General features: G+C 36.8%; 1 protein-coding gene and 2 long non-coding RNA genes across 15 annotated transcripts in view; 2 read left to right on the forward strand and 1 right to left on the reverse strand.

Annotated features, from left to right (window-relative positions):
* Nucleotides 1-20307, forward strand: part of LOC309616285 — a 409627-nt gene that overhangs the window by 91375 nt on the left and 297945 nt on the right. The gene's annotated exons all lie outside the window — the stretch shown is intronic.
* The window catches only part of BRD7 (bromodomain containing 7), a 41359-nt gene that overhangs the window by 2943 nt on the left and 18109 nt on the right, over nucleotides 1-20307 (forward strand). For 8 of the 13 annotated variants that reach the window (XM_082366645.1, XM_082366640.1, XM_082366652.1 and 5 more), the window contains exons 3-7: nucleotides 10274-10403; nucleotides 10751-10808; nucleotides 13474-13618; nucleotides 14249-14335; nucleotides 17381-17491. In XM_082366645.1, coding sequence (XP_082222771.1) covers nucleotides 10274-10403; nucleotides 10751-10808; nucleotides 13474-13618; nucleotides 14249-14335; nucleotides 17381-17491 — 531 coding nt within the window. The remainder of the gene's footprint in view (nucleotides 1-10273; nucleotides 10404-10750; nucleotides 10809-13473; nucleotides 13619-14248; nucleotides 14336-17380; nucleotides 17492-20307) is intronic. The other 5 variants (XM_082366647.1, XM_082366641.1, XM_082366649.1 and 2 more) reach the window with 2 other exon arrangements.
* Nucleotides 542-10260, reverse strand: LOC309616286. Its single transcript, XR_014237415.1, has 2 exons — nucleotides 8491-10260; nucleotides 542-8175 (listed from the first exon to the last, which is right to left on the reverse strand). It is a non-coding gene; the product is annotated as an uncharacterized lncRNA (long non-coding RNA).

The following is a 20307-nucleotide window of genomic DNA, read 5'->3' on the forward strand; positions in this document are numbered from 1 at the left end:
TTTATTCTACTCCCATATACTCTCCTCATGTAGATTGATGGTTTGACTCAGCATGGAACTCCAAATTGGAAATTATTTTCTCCCAGAATTTTGAAAGCGTTGCATGCTGTTTTCTGGCTTCTAGATTTGCTATTGAGAAGTCTGTTGCCTTCTGATTCTTAGTCCTTTGTACATGACCGGTATGTGCTCTCTCAAAATGTTTAGAATCTTCCCCTTTATCTTCAGTGGTCTGTTGCACAATGGATATTCTTGTCTTCAGGTCTGAGATGTTTGCTTGAAGTATTTCTGTGATAGTTTCCTTCCCTCTGTTCTCTCTCTTCTCTCTTTCTAGAACCCCTGCCATTTAGATGTTGAACTTCTGGACTGATTCTCTAATTTTCTTATGTTTTTTTTTCCTCTTTTTCCTCTTTGTTTTTTGTGTTCTTCCTTCAAAGAGAGTTCCTAAACTTTGTCTTCTGGCTCTGCTCTTGAATTTTATTTCAGACCTTGTATTTTGAATTTCCAAGAACTTTTTCATGTTTTCTAATTGTCCTTGTTTTAATAGCATCCTGTTCTTGTTTTTACATGCAGGATCTTTTATTTCTCTGAAATATTAATTGATGAGTTTTTTTGATAGTTTTCTTTTAAGTTTTTTTTTTGCTCCTTGCACTGTCTCTATTTCCCCTCAAGTTCTTCATTTTATTTGGTCTCTTCCTTTTGTGTTAAAAGCATCATTTAGTTATCTGTTGAGCGTTTGTAATCTATTTGTATTTAAATGTGAAGCACAAAAAGGCTGGTTGTATGCTTTGTGCCTAGACAAAGTTTGTCAGCTGATGGACTTCACTGTGGGCATCACTAAACAGAGACCTAATCATTTTGATTGGGAGCCGCCAAAGTTTTGCGCTTTTCCAGGTTTCTGGGGTTAGAACTTTTCTCAGAGGTGTCTCCTTCCTTGCATGCAGGAGGTATCTTGCTTTCTCTGATCTGCAGACTCCTCCACTTGCCTTTCATCTCCCAAGTGTGTTGACATCTTTCACCCACTGTCGTCTCTTCTGTACTCTTTTTTCCCGCCATCATCTCGTTTAACTGGAAGTTGAGGTAACCCCTTTTAACCACTTCTGGTTTTAGTTCTGGCAGTTACTACCATTATGCCAGCTGATATACTCCTCGTTTCTTGTTTTATCAATTATCTCATCTTTTTATTAACTACATTGTATTTGGTTATATTGCTGTGCCATATTTTATTTTATATAACTTTTAAATGTTACAAATAATGCTGCATTGAACCTCATTGTTCACATCGCTTTGTATACTTTTATAAGGATATCTTCAGGATAGGTTCCTGGAAGTCTCCCCCTCTGCCCTTTCTTGACGGTGGCTCTAAGTATCATTAGCCACCTATATATTTTTATTTCATTGCAAATTAAGACGCTTTCGCATCCACAGTTTCATTTGGAAATAACACCCTGCAGAGTAGGGCAGGGAGGTGGATGATTTCCATTTTACAGAAGGTAAAGTGGAAACTCAGAATTGAAGTGAATTTGCCCAAGGTCCCACTTCCCCAGGACTCAGGGCTAGGGACTGTGGGATACTCCTGGGGTGTCACTGGTTCTGTAGAGCCTGTTTGGGTTATCCCTTTTTTCCAGGCTGGACTGGGGAGGGGGAAGAGGGGTTCCTTTGCTAGGGAGACTTCAGAAGGACACTTTTCTTTGAGCTGTACTCTGGATCTCCAGGGAGTTTTAGGAACAGCAGTTGCTTCTGGTCTTTTCTTGGGGAAAGTCTGCCGTGTGACACCTGTGGGCCTGAAAGGGGCTAGAGTATGTGTGGTTCTGAGGGACTGGTGACTCTTCCGTCAGTTCATGTAGCAGGAAGGGGGAAGGGCACAAGAAAAAGATAAAACGTGCCCTTTCCCTTTTAAAGTGTTTTTCTAAAAGGCATTCATAATTTCTGCGTATATTTCATTAGTCAAAACTTAATCACTGAGCCACCCTTGCCGCTAGGGAGGCTGGGAAATGCCTTTTAGTTTAGGGGAGGGGTTGGGGGCATTACATCCTAATAAAAATCAGGAATCTTTTACTTAGGAAAATAAGGAGAAGACAAAGTTTTGGAGAAGCACAGATGCTTACAACACAAAACCCTGTAATTTTTCAAAGATGTCATATAAAGTTAAGTAATATTCTTCTTTTGAGTAGGAAGGCTCTGATTATACTAGTTTAAAATGCCCCAACAGATAGGATCCGTATTGTTTCTCCCTGTAGAGCAGTGGTATTTAATACCAACCACAGCATTAAGAGCACACCATGCTTTAGTTTTTGTTGGGGGGGGGGGTTGTTTTTTGTTTTTTTAAGATTTTTTTGATGTGGACCATTTTTTAACATCTTTATTGAATTTTTTACAATATTGCTTCTGTTTTATGTTTTGGTTTTTTGGCCACGAGGCATGTGGGATCTTAGCTCCCTGACCAGGGATCGAACCCGTACCCCCTGCATTGGAAGGTAATGTCTTAACCACTGGACTGCCAGGGAAGTCCCCATGCTTTAGTTTTAATCAGACCATAATCTGCACAACACCGAAGTGTGTTGGCTTTTTTTTTTCTTAAGCATTTGAATGCCAAGCAGTTGGCAGAGAATTTGCCTGCTGGCATAACTCTAGTCTTTAGAAATCAGAGCACAGTGATGTTAACACTACAGTCAACATGGGGTCAACTATATATTCTGAGCTATTACTGTAGTATAGTAGAAATATTCTTTTATATCATACTATTAAACATAAAGGATCATAGGTATAAAGCCATGAGTATTATACTTTATGGGCTACTTCAGATATTTTCAAAGGTAACCTGACAACCCACTTTTCATTTATATGCTGACTTGAGAAGCTGATCCCTGAACAGAATGGTACATTACTGCGGAAGTAAGGAAGCTTGCACACCGTGTGGAGAACTAAGAACAATAGCATGAAAGTGGGCAAATGTGAGGGTGTGTACAAGGGACATAAAGTAGTTCTCTTTTTGAAGCGCAGAATACGTGAAGAGGAGGATGGGGTAAGATCTGAGAGGCAGTTGACATGTCAGAGTAGGGAGTTTGAACTTGAATATGTAAGCAGTAGAGAGTCAAAAACTTTCTGAGTGGAAGAATGATAAAAAGTTGAGCCTTAGTAATGGTAATCTGTTAATAGTATCTAGCAGATATTGAAGAGAGTAGAGACTGGGTGTAAGGAGACCTACTTAGAAGGCTTTTCACTGAAATAGCTCAGATGAGAGGTCTAAATTCTTTCATTGAAACTCAAACCTGTTCTTCAGAAAAGCATAATCCTAACCCGAATTCTGTCTTAACAGCTTTGCGAGTCAGCTTCAGGTTTAGATGCTCAAAGAAGGTAGGCTAGTCCCATTGCTAGGGATGTTATCAGAATAAAATGACAGGTGTTTTTCTTTAATTTTTTTAAAATCATGAGCATTAAATATATAGGATATTATTCACAATGCTAGAGTTAAGTAAAATTTTGTTTTATTTTTTATTGCTGTAACATTAGTTTATAACATTATATCAGTTTCATGTGTACAGCATTATATTTCTACTTTTGTATACAGTACAGCATGCCCACCACCAAAAATTTAGTTTCCATCCATCACCATACGGTTGATTCCTTTTACGCATTTCACCCTCCCCCACCTTCCCCTCTGGTAACCACTACTCTGCTTTGTATCTATGTGTTCAGGGTTTTTTTGTTTGATTTGTTCATTTATTTTGTTTTCTTGTTTGTTTTGTATATTCCACATATGGGTGGAATCATAACAATATTTGTCTTTCTCCGTCTGACTTGTTTCACTTAGCATAATATCCTAAAGGTCCGTCCATGTTGTTGCAAATGGCAAGATTTTGTCTTTTTTTATGGCTGAGTAATATTTCATCGTGTATATATATGTGTATATATACACACAAACGTGTGTGTGTATATATGCATCTTTTTTTTTCCATTCGTCCATTGATGGGCACTCAGATTGTTTCCATATCTTGGCTATTATAAATAATGCTGCACTGAACATAGAAGTGCATATATCTTTTCAAATTAAGTAAAACTTTTAAATTTTTCATTTATTTACTTTTTTCGGCCGCTCCGGGCGGCATGTGGACTGTGGGATCTTAGTTCCCTGACCAGTGATCAAACCCGCATCCCCTACAGTGGAAGCGTGGTGTCTTAACCACTGGACACCAGGGAAGTCCCAATGTAAGTAATACTTTTAATGAAAATTTAAAACTTACTCATATACAATAAATTCCCGTTTTTATTAAATACTATACTAGGTCCTAAGGGGCATACATACTCATAAAAACTAACATTTGAGTGTTTACTATATGCTAGCATTGTTCTGACTTCTTTATATTTACTATTTTAATACTTAATAGCTTTATGGGGTAGGTACTATTAGTATCTCATTTTGTTGCTGAGTTAACTATAAAGTAGCTTATAACTAGAGAGGAGAAATGAATGACTGTAATCGTTGAGCAAAGTGGGAATTCTCTCAGAACACAATTCATTGACTTCTTTCGTATGAATCTGCCACACCCAAGGTCTCAGGGCTGCTATGGCTTACTTGGGCTGGCAGAAAATCCTCCCCACTTTTTCCCATTCTGCTCTTCCCTCCTGAGGTGGTCCTGTTTCTTTTTTTTTTTTTTTTTTTTTTTTAATAAATGTATTTATTTATTTTTTTGGCTGCATTGGGTCTTCGTTGCTGCGCGCGCTTTCTCTAGTTGTGGTGAGCGGGGGCTACTCTTCATTGCGGTGTGCAGGCTTCTCATTGCGGTGGGTTCTCTTGTTGCGGGCACAGCTCTAGGCTTGCGGGCTTCAGTAGTTGTGGCTTGCGGGCTCTAGAGCGCAGGCTCAGTAGCTGTGGTGCACGGGCTTAGTTGCTCCGCGACATGTGGGATCTTCCCAGACCAGGGCTCGAACCCGTGTCCTCTGCCTTGGCAGGCGGATTCTCAACCACTGTGCCACCAGGGAAACCCCCTGAGGTGGTCCTCTTAATCACAGAAGATCTTCCCAGAGAAGAAAGGACTCTGACTAAGGGCATAAGAGTAGTGTTGGTCCTCTGATAGAAGGATTATTTATTTGTTTGTTTATTCAACAAATATCTACCAGAAACCTATGATGCACTAGACTCAAATGATAAGTAAAATATAGTTCCTACTCTGCAGGAACTCAAAGTTAGGCTGGGAAATCAGACACAAAAGGATAAATAAACTTCATGGCCTGGTAAATTCTAATAGAGGTATGAATAAAGTGTTCTGGGAGTCCAGAGGAAAGTGTTTCTCATTATGCCTTGGGGAAGTAGGGGAAAGCATCATAGAGGTAAGAGCTGAATTGTGTGGCAGATGCAGTTCCCAACCTAGGGCCAAAGATGAGGTGTAGCTTCAAAGTAATAAAGCTGATTTTTTCAGTTGAATTATAAAATCAGCTGTTAAAACAAAGTTCTGAAATTGTTTGGTACACTGGAAGCATTATTTGAATATAGACATAGATATCTATGTATATATATCTCTCCTACAAAAGTGACCAATCTGAAGGATAGTACCTAGAACTTCAGCTGTTACTTCTCATGCTTTCACGTTCCTATTTCACGCTGTCTCTTGTGATTAATTAATTCTACAAATATTATGTATTAGGCATTATTGAGCTTGGGGGTACAGAGCTGAATAAGACTTGGGCCTCTGCCCACCAGGAACTCCAGAAAGAGGCAAATGTGTCTATGACATGCAATGAGTGTTATAATATTAATAATATGAGCAAAGATTTACTTCAGAGGTGTTATGAATTAATAAAATAACTTGCCATTGAGTCATGGATAAATTAGAATCTAGTCTGACATAAATGCAATGTGTTTGTAGTTATGGAAATAGCCACTTTTTCTCTCCCGCCTCAGACCTTCATACACACAGGATATTTACTCTCCCTGTAATTCTGTTCCCACCCCCAGCCTGGCTAAATTTTCTCTCCTTCAGATCTCAACTCAGATGTTACTTCTTCATAGAAGCCTTCCCATACTTCTCCAGTCTAAATTAGATTCACCCAACAATTATTCTCTCCTTGAAATCTGTTTGGGTTTTTTTTACTAAGTTGTTTGATGTCTGTGGCTTTTTACACTGTTGGCTTCCTAAGGGCAGGGCTGTGTTTGTTTATCCACCAGTACATATCCGCACAGTAGAACCTCATTTAACTTATTGAATGCATGAATGAATGAGTATTCACCATGTGCTAGGTAGGCACTGTGCTAAACATTCACGTACACTATCTTATTTAATCCTCAGAACACTCTTCTGAGGTAGGTATTGTTGTGTCTGTTTTAGGGATGAGGAAAGTAGTCCCCCCCACAAAAATTATGTAGTTGATCCATGATCTCATAGCTAATAAGTGGCAAAGCCAGAATTTGAACCCATTTTATAAACTGAAATTATAAACCCTGCTACCTGAAGTTAAATGGCTTTAGTATTTTTGTTCAGTTTTCTCTATGTAATTAGCAAAATAAACTGCTCTTAACCAGAACTGTGTTAACTTCCGGTTTTATGTATCTATTACTTTCAGTAAGTGACATTAACAATAGGGTTCTATGGTATTTTGGAATCATAAAAAAAGAAAATTGGAAGGTAGGAATCAGAATGTTAGGTAGAGAGAGAACTATAGAGATCAAAGCCTCTTGTTTTACAGGTGAAACTGGGACTAAAACAGTGGAATAACTTGTTCAGGTTTACATTCTGGGAAATTAGAAGCTAGATCTCCTGATTTCTAGTCTGGCAATAACATGTTACAATATCTCCTTTCACTTTAGGGTAGTTTCCAAGTATATGTTTTTTATATTCTTTTTTTCTTTTGGACTGTGGCCCAGAAGGCAGTATTCTCTTGCCATACCAAATAGTAAAGTGGTCACTGTAGACCAGTCTAACTAGATAAAGTTACCAGATAGGGGTAGTTCAGAGACATTATACCTTCCTTTGGCACTTTTTCAGCTTTTCTGTTTCATGGTCATTTCACCATCTCATAAACTCTAAGATAAATAAGAATCAACAGTTGAATCTCTATCTTGCAGGTGATAAAGAGGGCTAGTGAGAGTAAATGAGTGCCTAAGAAGGTCAGAGTGTGTTAAGGGTGAAGCTAGAGCAAGAACTTGAGCCTCTAGACCATGTGTCAGCAAACTAGAGCCAACACCACCTGATTCTGAAAATAAAGTTTTATTAGAACACAGCCACACCCATTCATTTACATATTGTCTGTGGCTGCTTTCTTGCTATACCAGCAAAGTTTAGTAGTTGTGACAGACATTATGGACCACAAAGCATAAATTATGCTACCTGGCCGTTCACCAGAAAAACAAAGTTTGCCAACCCCTACTCCAGACTTCTTGTACTATGGTCTTAGTTCTTTCCACCTAGGAGAGTGCTTACTGCCTTTCAGGCTGTCCTCTATCCACAATTTACATTTAATAGGAAGAGATCTTGTCTCTGAGGGTCTTTTTTCCATTGAACAGATGTTGTTCTAAACCTGCCAACCTACAAAAGATTCATGCTAGTTTTTCTGGGGAAAAGATACAGAACTTTCCTGAGTCAAAAATTGCTGCTCCAAAATAAGTCATGAGGCCATAAAAAAGACAGCAGTCAACTTAATGGAAACTGACATCAGGTGCACAATGAATACAGTTTATAACGTTGTCTTCTGGAGCTTCAGTCAGTCATGTATTCTGTATTAGATGCTTTGGACTCTGAGAACAGAATGTGAAGCTCTGTATCAGTGATACTCAAAGTGTGATCACTGCACCGGCAATACTCACATATCCTAGAAACTTGTTAGTAATGCAGATTCACAGGCTCTACTCAACCTACTGGATCGGTAATTCTGGGGACAGGGCCTAGTCATTGGTGTTTTAACAAGACCTTCAGGTGATTCTGATGCACACTGAAGCTTGAGAACCATAATGAGACCTCAGAGTTTGCATTTCTAGCAATTTCCCAGATGTTGCTGGTCTGGGAACCACACTTTGAGAACCACTGTTCTAGATACTAGAACAAGAAATTTGGACATGGGCCAAGAAAATTAAGATCCTATTGAAAATCTTGAGCATAAAATAGACATTTTTGGACAATTTTACTATAAAATTTAATTTTTAAAATTCAGAGAACAAAGAATTAAAAAAACAAAAACTACCACCTGGGGCTTCCCTGGTGGTGCAGTGGTTGAGAATCTGCCTGCCAATGCAGGGGACACGGGTTCGAGCCCTGGTCTGGGAAGATCCCACATGCCGCGGAGTGGCTGGGCCCATGAGCCACAGTTACTGAGCCTGCGCGTCTGGAGCCTGTGCTCCGCAACAAGAGAGGCCGCGATAATGAGAGGCGCGCGCACCGCGATGAAGAGTGGCCCCCGCTTGCCACAACTCGAGAAAGCCCTCCCACAGAAACGAAGACCCAACACAGCCATAAATAAATAAATAAATAAAAATTAAAAAAAAAAAAAAAAAACTACCACCTGGATACCAACCATTCAGCTTTAACAAATCGTAACATTTTGCCTTTTGCTCGTATATTTGGTTTTTTTAAGAAATTAGAGTACAGACACAGATGAAGCTTTCTGTGTACCCTCCCAGAATCCATTCCTCTTCCTCATTCCCTACAGAGGACCATGAATGTGGTGTGCATCACATGAAAACTTGTTTTTATAATTTTACTCCTTCTGCATACGTGTGTAAAATACACTAATATATTTTTAAAACTTACATAACTGATCTTGTAATAATTCTCAACTTTTTCCTCCAGAAATTATGTTTCTGAATATAATACATGCTGATACAGTGTAACTTTAGACTATTAATTTTACCTGCTGTGTAAATATGCCATAATTTATTAATCCATTTTCCTTTTAGTAGGTTGTTCCTAATTTTTTACTCTTTCACAGAGTCCTGTAATAAACTTGCACATGTCTACATGTACACTTGTGAAAGGCAGTTTCTCTAGGGTATATGCCCAGGAGTAGAATAGCTGAGAAGTAGGGTAAAGGTAGCTTCAGCTTCATTAGATATTGTTCTCCTAATGGTTGTACCTATTTACTCACCCATCTGCAAGGTATGAGAGCCCCATTTCTCCACATTTTCATCAAAACTTGACATTTTTCGACATTTTAATTTTTACCAATCATAGAGATGTGAAATGCCTTCCAGTTTTTAAATTCATAATTCCCAGAGTTCCAGGAAACCTGAAGCTAGTTTTCATGTTTCTTAACATTTCCAGTTTTTTTTCTGGAAATTAGTTATGATACCCTTTACCCATTTTCTATTGGGTTATTTACCTTTTTACATGAATCTGTAGGTGCTCGTTATGTAATCTTTGCTAATACTTTGAGTTATTTGTGTTTCTCAGTCAATAGGCTAGTCTTTTAGCTTTATAGATAAGAAAATCCCTCCTCTTGAGTCACAAAGATTCTGTTACTTTATCTCAAGTTTTAAAATTAAGTCTTTAATTTATCTGAAATTTACTTTTGCATGTGGTATGAGGTGGAGATCTAATTTCATATTCTTTTTAAATGTAGATAACCAGTTGTCCCAGCACTACCCTTTTGTCATTGATTTATAATGCCAATCTGTGATATATCAAGACTTTTCTATGTGCATGGGTCTGTTTCTGGGCTCTATGATACGTTCTATAGGTCCGTTTGTCCCTGTGTCAGACCCACATTGTCTTAATTATCACTTTATACAAATATTTAATATCTGATAAGACATTTTATTGTGACCTTTTCAAAACTGTTCTGACTGTTCTTGATGATTCACTCTTCAAGATAGATTATACAATTGGCTTATCAAATTTCATGAAAAATCCTGTCTTACAATTTTGATAGGCATTACATTTTATTTATAGATTACTTTGGAGCAAATTGACTATCTTTCAGTTCATGAACATGGTATATCTCCTTTATTCAGATCTTCCACAGTGGCCTTTCAGTAATGTTTCATAATTTTTCCTAAAAGGTATTAGTCATCTTTTATTAGATTTACCCATAGGTATATTATCTTGCTTTTGTGAATAGTATTATTTTTCTAATTGGTTATTTCTACCATATAGAAGCACTTTTTTTTCCACCTTTATGAACATATTATTCTCTCATTTTCCAGTAGATGGCAGTAAAATACATTAAGATTTCATTATTAGTAATCTTTTCAGTGGTGTCTTCTTTTTTTCCACTGAAATTAAAATGATTTGTTTTAGAGGTATTGATTCTGGAGTATTTCTAAATTATCTCCCTTTGTTCCATTTAGGAAGATAAAAAGAAGCGAGATCGGGACCGCGTGGACAATGAGGCAGAAAAAGACCTCCAGTGTCAGGCCCCTGTAGGATTAGACTTGCCTCCTGAGAAGCCTCTTGCAAGCTCTTTAGCCAAACAAGAAGGTTGGAATAACTCTGAATTAACTGTCCTGAATGAGGAGGCTGAAATTATTTTAAAGATGATAGCCAGGGAAAGTGACTGGGTGTTTAGCTTTTAAGTTAAAGTTTAAACCTGTTAAATTAAAATTTTTTTTAAGTTTTCTTATTTATATCACTGCTTAAGAGCTTTAAATTAGCTTCAGTTTTGAACTTGATATTCTCATACCATATTTGAAAGATAAATGGAATTTCTCTATGAGATATTTAATGATGGGTATGAGATAAGTCATATATAGAAAGAAAATAAGCTAAACAATACTGTCTAGAATCTTCCTTTTAAAAACACTCTTTTCCTTTCTTCTTTACTTCAGAAGTAGAACAGACACCCCTTCAAGAAGCTTTGAATCAACTGATGAGACAACTGCAGAGGTGAATGTTTTTTCCAACATTTTTATAACATGGAAATTGAAATGGGAAATACAGGATCCAAACCACGTCTTTTTATTATTATTATTTGTTAAAGCCATATTATATGGCCTGTATCCAAATGTACTTGATTTTAAAGTGGATGATAAATATTTTGCCTGGCAATAGAAGTACTCCAAGAGGCTGACTTTTAGATGTTCTCATTTGGTTTGTTTTAAATGGCAGCTTGAAGACTGTTACTTAATACTCTTAATGGCGAATTTCTCCTAATCTAAAGTAACTTCTGACGTTAAAGCTTTAAACCAGGATTAAACAATATAGATATTTCCATTTGCTAATACATAAACATACCTTCTGTATGTTTGTGCAGTGCTTATCACTGCTGTGAATATTCAACAATTACCAAATCTGAGAGAAGAGACAAAATGCCATAAATAAGATTTGTGACCCTCTCTTAAATGCAGAAATTTGATCTAAAAATTACAGTATCTTGATAACACTAATGTTAAGTTCTTAGAAAAGAATAACATGATCTTCATTAAAATATTTATTTTGATACCTCTCTTTACTCAGAATTTGAATTCTCAGCTCAAAGACATTTACATTATTGGAAGAGGATTCATGGGTATAGGGCATGCATTCTAACAGTGAGCTTTCTTCTTACCATGTTGGCCTTATATGTCAACCCCAGAACATATCATAAATAATTTTTTAAGGTAAAGCCTCTAGTGCTATCTGTATTCAACACCTATTCAGCTTTGCAGTGAAAATCAGAAATTAGTGGCCTCTCTTCCTTTTTGGTGTTACAGAACAATTGAGATATTTACATCTCAAGTCTTTACACTTGAGTAAATCATTCATTACTTGTCCCAAAGGAGTGAACAGGTAAGTATTAAGCATTCCAACTCAATTAGAATGTATGACTATAAAGCATTTTGGCTACCTTTTAATTTTGTTTCTTACAATGTAAGACCGGAATGTAGGGTAATGACGTCTCCTTAAAAGAAATCTACTTATCAGGGTCTCTCTTAGTCTAAGGATGTTCACATTGCTTAGAACATTTTGGGAATTAGAACCCAGAGCCACATTTTTTTGGAATAGCCTTAGTGATTCTTCATCCTTGAGGCTCAGTGCAAATGCTGGTAAAGAATATAATTGACCAAGTTTAATAATAGCATTTTTGGTCAAACCAAGTGGGACTGTATATTAAAATGACTAATTTTAGGAGGTGTGGATAATTTGCTCTGAAGAGGCCCTCCAGAGATGCTTCATGGTGTTACTCACAGTAGCTTTCATGGACAATATGCATTTGGATGTATAAGTTCCAGACTGGACATTTTTGCTTATTCTCAGTACTTTTTAATCTCACTGCTTAGGCGTCCTCCTGGGAAGAACAAAGGCAGATTCACACACACCTAATTCAGCTTCCATCTCTATATTTTATCAGATTTATGACCTAGAACAAATCATTTGACCTCTGAGCCTCAGTATTCTCATCTCTAAGCGAGGATACCACCTCCTTGATGGCTTTTGTGAGGATTAGATATAAAATACCTCAATTACCTACCACTGGCCCTGGCATGTGGTAAATACATTTTGTGAATTGCTATTATTATTTTTTAATAATAATAAATATATTTATTTAATAATAACCATTTTTATTGCTGTGATTATTTGGAGTAAGAAAGCTTTGATATGCCAGATTTCCAGAGGAAAATAACAATCTAATGAACTAATCTTATAGAGCAGTGGTTCTCAACCCTGTCTATCCTGGAAATATCAAAATTCAACCCTAGGAAAACCATTGCCTGGACCACCCTCCTATAAGAGATTCTCATGTAGTGGGTCTAGGGTAAGCCTCCCACCCCACTGGAATTTTTTTAAAGCTCCTCTAATGATTCTCCTTTGCAGCCAGAGCTAAGAACCTATGATGGAAAGCACTGGGTCTCAAGTTTGGGGGTATTATGAGGACCTTTTTAATGTCAGTTTTTTGAGGATCCCCCCCCACACACACACATTAGAAGTTGTATCCACTGATTAAGAAAATATATATAGTCATCCCTTGGTATCCACAGGGGATTGATTCCAGGAGCCCCTGTAGATACCAGAATCCAAGGATGCTCAGGTCCCTTATATAAAATGACAGCAGTCCAGTGAATACAGCCAGCCCTGCATATCCACATTGAGAAACCCACGGATACAGAGGGCCAGCTGTACTCATGAGGAAGCAACAGCTCTGTGGCCCAGGAGTCCAAGCCTAATTAGAAAACAATATGGAAGATTGCAGATGTGCATTCATTGTTACTATTTCTGCTCTTTCCTCTATGATTGATAAAAATACATAGTACTAATCTTCCAGAGTACAAGATATTGGATAGTTAATCTAGATTTCTTAATTTGTTTCATCTTTCCCTGTGTTGGAGATGCTATGAATTAATTAAGCTGCATATTATAAAAGATTCTTTGTCTTAAGGGTACAATTTGTATGTAAAGCATCTTAACCTTGTTAAATAGTTATTAGTCTTTAAAATCGTTACTTCAGTTTTCAGTGAAAAACATATTAGCCTACTACAAATTCTACATCTGAAGGGTTTCCTCTGACTCATGCTCCTTGACCAGTAGATTTGTTTGTGGTAGAAATAAAATTGCCTTTTTCCTATCTTCACAGGAAAGACCCAAGTGCTTTCTTTTCATTTCCTGTGACTGATTTTATTGCTCCCGGCTACTCCATGATCATTAAACACCCAATGGATTTTAGTACCATGAAAGAAAAGATCAAGAACAATGATTACCAGTCTATAGAAGAACTAAAGGTAACTCTAGTTTCTTACCTCTGTTGGAGAAATAGACTGAGCTATGCTACAAAGTAACATCTATTCAATTGAGACTTTTGGATCCTGTATGTACAAAATCCTGGCAGAAATCTGCATGTCTGGTATTCAGAATCTTTCTCAAGTTTATTTTAATACCTAAAATCTGTATTTTTTTGTCTTAGAAAACATCTTTGAGCTTGGTGATAAAAAACCAGACAAAATAAGCCATCTGCTGTCTTTTATTATTTTTTGGGTTTTGGTAAAATTTTGAATTTCATGTGTTCTATAAAATATTTTCTCAACCTTTAAAATGAAAAGATGTTTGATTTTTAATTTCAGATCAATGCAGGTAAAATTGATATATTTTTTAATTGAAGTATAGTTGATTAACAATATTGTATTAGTTTCAGGTGTACGGCAAAGTGCTTTAGTTACATATTTTTTCAGATTATTTTCCATTATAGGTTATTAACAAGATATTGAATAAAGTCAGTATTTTAATGGAAGTTGATTTAGAGTAGTTTCTTTTTCTATTTCTAGACATCTTCCTAATAGAGAATAAATTGGCTTGTCTAGAAATACTAAACAGAAGTTTAATTACATTTTCTTGGGGCTTCCCTGGTGGCGCAGTGGTTAAGAATCCGCCTGCCAGTTCAGGAGACACGGGTTCGAGCCCTGGTCCGGGAAGATCCCACGTGCCGCAGAGCAACTAAGCCCGTGAGCCACAACTACTGAGCCTGTGCTCTAGACCCCACAAGCCACGACTACTGAGCCCGCGTGCCACAACTACTGAAACCTACACGCCTAGAGCCCGTGCTCCGCAACAAGAGAAGCCACCGCAACAAAGAGTAGCCCCCGCTCACCACAACTAGAGGGAGCCTGCGTGCAGCAGTGAAGACCCAACGCAGCCGAAAATAAAAATAAATAAATAAATAAAAAAGAAGTTTAATTACATTTTCTAGTTTGATGAAAGTCAGTTGCTCCCTGAGTTCACTTCGGCTATACTTGTTTTGCATAGTTTCTTCAACTTTAAGAAGAAAGAAATTTATAAATTACAAGAACCTACAAGCTACCAAGATGATACATATGCCTAATGTTATAGTTGAAGTTTTTTCCATCTTTAAATAGCCTTGGTATATATGTTGGTTTCAGAGTTATACTTTACATTTTAATCATCTGAAGAAAAGGAAACGTGTTTTCTTTTTTAATTTGCTCTGTACCAAACCATTATGAACTTAACTGGTTTAGATAATATCTATTCTATCTTTGTTTTTTCTGGTTGAACATTGTAGTGTTCACCTGACCTAAGGGCTAGACCCTAATCAGTTACAGAAGGAAAATAAGACAGTAAACGTTTACTTGGTCTCTTTTTTTTTCATCCACGTTGATCGGTTGAAATTTATAACACTAGCATTTAGTTCTGTCTTTACTATCAACTTGAATGTATAGATAATATTTCACTCTGAAAAACCTGAATTGTATTCTCTTGTATTCAAAGAAATGGAAACTTTTCTCAACTTTTCATCTGGTGAAAATTAGGCTAGAACTGTTTATTCAGCATATTTTGGACCTTATATATTGCTTAATGGAAAATTTTTCACAGTTTTTTTTCCTTTTTGTGAATAGTTTTCCTTGGATCTTTCCGTTATGATGACATGAGGGAGTAGAAGTATGCCCCCTAAGTGTTTTTGAGCAAATGGTTAAGATTTATTGTAATGGAAATGAACAAGTATTTTTAACTTTTTGGAGTTTTCTACATTACTACACTTTTTTCTCAGGAAAATTCAATAGCCCGATGTAGTATTTATTAGCTTATCCAGCGCATTAGGCTGTTCAAGGTTTTTTTTTTATTATTACATGAGAAGTGTGCAGAAAGGTCATTCAGCTTTATGAATGATGAAGTGCCATTACACAGAAGTCCAGTAAAGCCTAGCACGTGGCAGTTAAGATTCATGGAATCTACAAATTGCCTTAACAGACCAGACCTGTAATCAGAATAGTCCAGTACTCTCTTGCCAGTTATAGACCAATGGTCATTTAGTGTAATAGTCATCTAGTGTCTCCCCTCATTTGCCTCTCCTAACCCCAAATATATATTTAATAATTCTTAATGGAATGGAAGCTTTTCAGAATATCTGTAACAAGGGTTTTTAACCTGGGGTCCTTTGGGTAGCCATGGATGAGCCTTTAGGGGAATCAGGAACCTTATAAAATGACATGAAAATTTTGTGTTCACCTTTGTATTACATGTGTGTGCTTGAGGAGTGGATCCATAGCTTTCCTCAGATTCTTAGGGATCCAGGACCTAGCAAAATCCTAACTGATTAGAGACTTGGCCAAGAACTGAGGATCCACATATACTTCGTTTCATCTCCTTTAAATTTAATATCAAATTTATTGTGACCCTTGAACAGTCTTCTCATATGCTTTTAAATAATATTCAGTCTACCTATCTTCATTACATTAAGTGTTCTGAGCTGTCATCACCCGTTATTAAATAATGGGGCTTGAATGTTTCGTTTTAAATTCGGAGGAGGATTTTGGGGCTCAGATTCTTTTTTGTTGGGTTTTTATCATTTTAACTTAGTAAGGCCTTGGCATAATCACTCTCACATTTATACAATGTAAAAATTACTTAACCATGAAAATATGCAGTGGGATTGAGTTCCCCAGCACATGTGCATACTTTGAAATTTAAACCAAAAGTACAGTTTTGATAATTTGCCTACTGCAGTTACATGTTGTAACTCTTTGAGGTTGTATGGTTTATTTCAGGTTGGCATGATTTTGCAACATTCTGCAAATCATGTTTAGCTTATAATAGTATCCAAACACTTAAAAGAAAATTAGTGTAAATGTTTTGCCATTTTTGCTCAGTTAATTTGAATCTGGTAGGAAATACTGTGATAATTTAACATTGTCCCAGTTTTTAGTCAAGATCTGAAGTAACATATTTAACTCGTAACTGGAGAATTAAGATGTTTGTTTTAAAACTAAGAATATTTTTTAATTAAATGAAGTACACAGTTAAAATTATTAAATATAAGATAGAAGTATTTTCTTCTAATTCTTTTTTTGTGCAATAAGATTGTACTGAAGAAACCCATTTTAAAATTTTATCTCAGGATCTAAAATTTATATAGTTACTATAGAATGTTTAAGAATTTGGAAAGGAATATAGTAGGATATTTAAATTAATTTAGCAGTATTCGTTTTGTTAGTGAGTTTTATTTATTTTTTTTTTTTTTGGCTGTGTTGGGTCTTCGTTGTGCGCAGGCTTTCTCTAGTAGCAGCGAGCAGGGGCTACTCTTCGTTGCCGTGTGCGGGCTTCTCATTGTGGTGGCTTCTCTTGTGGAGGAGCACGGGCTCTAGGTGTGTGGGCTTCAGTAGTTGTGGCTCGCAGGCTCTAGAGCGCAGGCTCAGTAGTTGTGGCGCATGGGCTTACTTGCTCCGTGGCATGTGGGATCTTCCCGGACGAGGGCTCGAACCCTTGTCCCCTGCATTAGCAGGCGGATTCTCAACCACTGCACCACCAGGGAAGCCCTGTTAGTGAATTTTAAAACTTAATAAATTGCTATTAATGTTGCTTAGTAAACAGTAAAAGGATGGGAGGGGGTTTTGTTGGTTTGTTTTTGTTTTTTGGGGGTTTTTTTGATGGTGGTGGTTGTTTTTAATTACTTGAAGACCTGCATGATTTCAAACCAGGACAGGAGGGTACTTTGTTTCATTTTAATGCTTTCCTCCCTAATATTTTCTCTGCAGGATAACTTCAAACTAATGTGTACTAATGCTATGATTTACAACAAACCAGAGACCATTTATTATAAAGCTGCAAAGAAGCTATTGCACTCAGGGATGAAAATTCTTAGCCAGGTAAAGGAAATTCTTTGTCATAATAATAATTATTATAAAAATCTATATCCCTTTGTTTTTTGGTTATAGTGATACAGATCCAGTACAGTACTGGTTTTATTTTATAGGCAGATGATATTAAAAGTAGGAAATATTAAATGAAAAAAAAATTTTAACATAGAAAATTAAAGCAGGAAGATTCTCATTTGGAATTGATACAAATAAATATTGGCAGTCACTTGTAATTATTTACTTAGAGGCTGTTGAGTTGGTATTCACCAGATAGACTTATATTGGCTGTGAAACAAACATCAACATGAATTCCAGGACAGGATAGATTACATGAATTATGAGACCTTTTAGAAGGAAAGCTCTCTATTTCCCTTTGTGGGGATGGAATCTAATGTTCTGGTGAAGCACAGGAACTCCTTCGAGTAGAAAGAAACAAAATACACAAATGAACGATAATTGGAATTGTCTCAAAGCCACCTCCCCACAGGAGCAGACTTTCCTTTGAAGGATAAGAACTGGTGCACATAGTAAGGCATTTGACATGGGAGAAACGTGTGCAGAGACACACATCATCATCATCATCAAGCTTCATGAGGGAGCTTAAACTGACTGATAACTTATTCAAAACAGAGATACTGTAGATAGTGGCAGAAAGTGACGGGAGTCTCATCTCGGAGCGATGGCTGATGAATGACCTTGAAGGGCAAGTTGAGGTGATCATGTGCATCTGCTGGGAGAAGAGGAGAGCTCACAAGATAAATCACGTCTTTTGAGGTTTTACAACTCTGCATAGGACGGAAAATTAACTGAGACAAACCTGGCACCTTGTCGCAGCGGGAAGTCAGAAGACTGAGTTCTAGTTTTAGCTCTTTTCCACTAACTTGTGAACCTTGGCCCACCCTGGGCCCATTAACCACCCTGGGCCTCAGTGTTCTCATCTGTAGAGAAGAAGGTTTAATCTGAGATCTCAAAGATAATTGCTAGCGTTAATGTGCTGATTTTAGAAAGAGCTAGAGTAAGGAGGAGATCAAGAAGAACAAGATGTGAGAGGGATTTTGCAAAGAAGAAACGAGTGGGTATGAGGAGAAAGAAATCAGAATCAAGGGCTCGGGTTCAAATTCAAGGGAGTTAGAGGATAGTAGAAATGAGTCATGTGTAGATGCACATGGTTTTCCAGTTTTTATGGTGATCATTTGTATCAGTTTTACATTTAAAGAATTGCCTTGGTGTGCAGATGTCTTAGTGTCTGTGTGCTTGGCTCTGAAAGATTCTTGTATCCACTTAACTGAGGAAAGAAAAACATTTGGATTGATGATCATTCTTGCACTCCTAATATTTAGACAACATCAATTCCCACCCTTTCCTAGAGAGTTGGGAAACTGTAATGTAAGCTAGTTACCCATCTTTGGCAAAATATGCAGAGGAAAGGGGAATATAAAATGTTTATCCCATTCTTTGCAGAAAAACTCAGAATCCAGAACCAAGCCATATTCCAGTTTTAAAAACCTGCAAATACTTGCTATTTTTGTATTTGAAGTAAAAGTGCACCCAACAAATGCAACGTTTTGTCACTCCAAAATACGTACATTGAACTTTTAGAGTAAAGTTTAATTCGCAAACATAACATATCCAAGTAAAATTTTCAACTTTGATCTACCACTGTTTTCTCATCTTTAAATAATGTAGTTAATATAACATGTAAACGACTCCAGTATCTCTTGTATTTTATTGGGGATGGGATGGCTGGAAGCACAGAAAAAAAACCTTTCTTTTCCACTTTCCCTTTTCTCTCTCTGTTGTCTTCCCTCTTTTCAGATCTCTTCCTGTTGAGGAGCCCTACGCATCCTGTGTTATAGCTTCCTGTTGACTGTTCTCTCCACCCTAGATGGGAGAGACCCTTACAGTAGTGATTTTTAAATGTTTAAATTTAGACCTTCTGAATTAACTCTTTTAATAGCATATCTCCCAAGAGAGCCCAGTACACCCTTCCGTGAATGGTGTCTTTTCAAAGATAACTGTTTTTGAATTCAGTGTAAAGATTGTAGAGCAGTCATTCATCATTTTTTCAGTTACACACAAGTAGTGACTATTAGGTGACTATTAGTAGATGTGTTATTTTTATAAAAAGTAGACATATGCAGAATAATTCTTTTGATCTTCCAAATAAATACTAAATGCTGCATTATAGTATAAACAGTACTATTCATAGCATAGTGGCTTTGGATCAGACTAATCAAGGTTCAGGTCCTGGCTGTGTTATTGAGACTCTGTATGATCTTAGGTAGGCCATGTAACCTTTCTCAGCCTTTTTCCCATCATGTAAAATGGCATAACAGTAGTACTTAACCTTATAAAATTATACCTGCTGTGTGAGTGAGCACTCAGTAGGTGTTAGCTGTTATCAATGGCAAAGAATCAAACCCTTTAGTCATTAGTAAAATTGAGAATTAATAAACAGTATGCTGATTTGAAGACATTTTAGTTACCAAAAAAGAAAGACATTGCTTTCAAATTAAAATTAATTAAACTCAATTTTTTTCCATGACTTGTGTTGAAATTTAGAAAATTTCTCTAATTGAATTATTTTAATTTTATGCATATTATGTTTTTCTAAAAATCTGAAAATGTTCTTAAATGTAGGTTCTGATTTATAAAACTCTAGAATGGAAATTAAAAGGTTACTGAGAACTTTGTGATCTAAGCCCATTCATTTAACCAGCATTTATTGAGTGCCTAATATGTGCCAACCTCCATTTCAGGTGCTAGAAATAGATGAGTAAGAAATGGCTTTAGTGACATGCACAGGGGGAAACACAAATGGCCAG

Source organism: Balaenoptera borealis (assembly GCF_965194805.1).
Source record: "Balaenoptera borealis genome assembly, chromosome: 19".
In the NCBI taxonomy this organism is placed as follows: domain Eukaryota; kingdom Metazoa; phylum Chordata; class Mammalia; order Artiodactyla; family Balaenopteridae; genus Balaenoptera; species Balaenoptera borealis.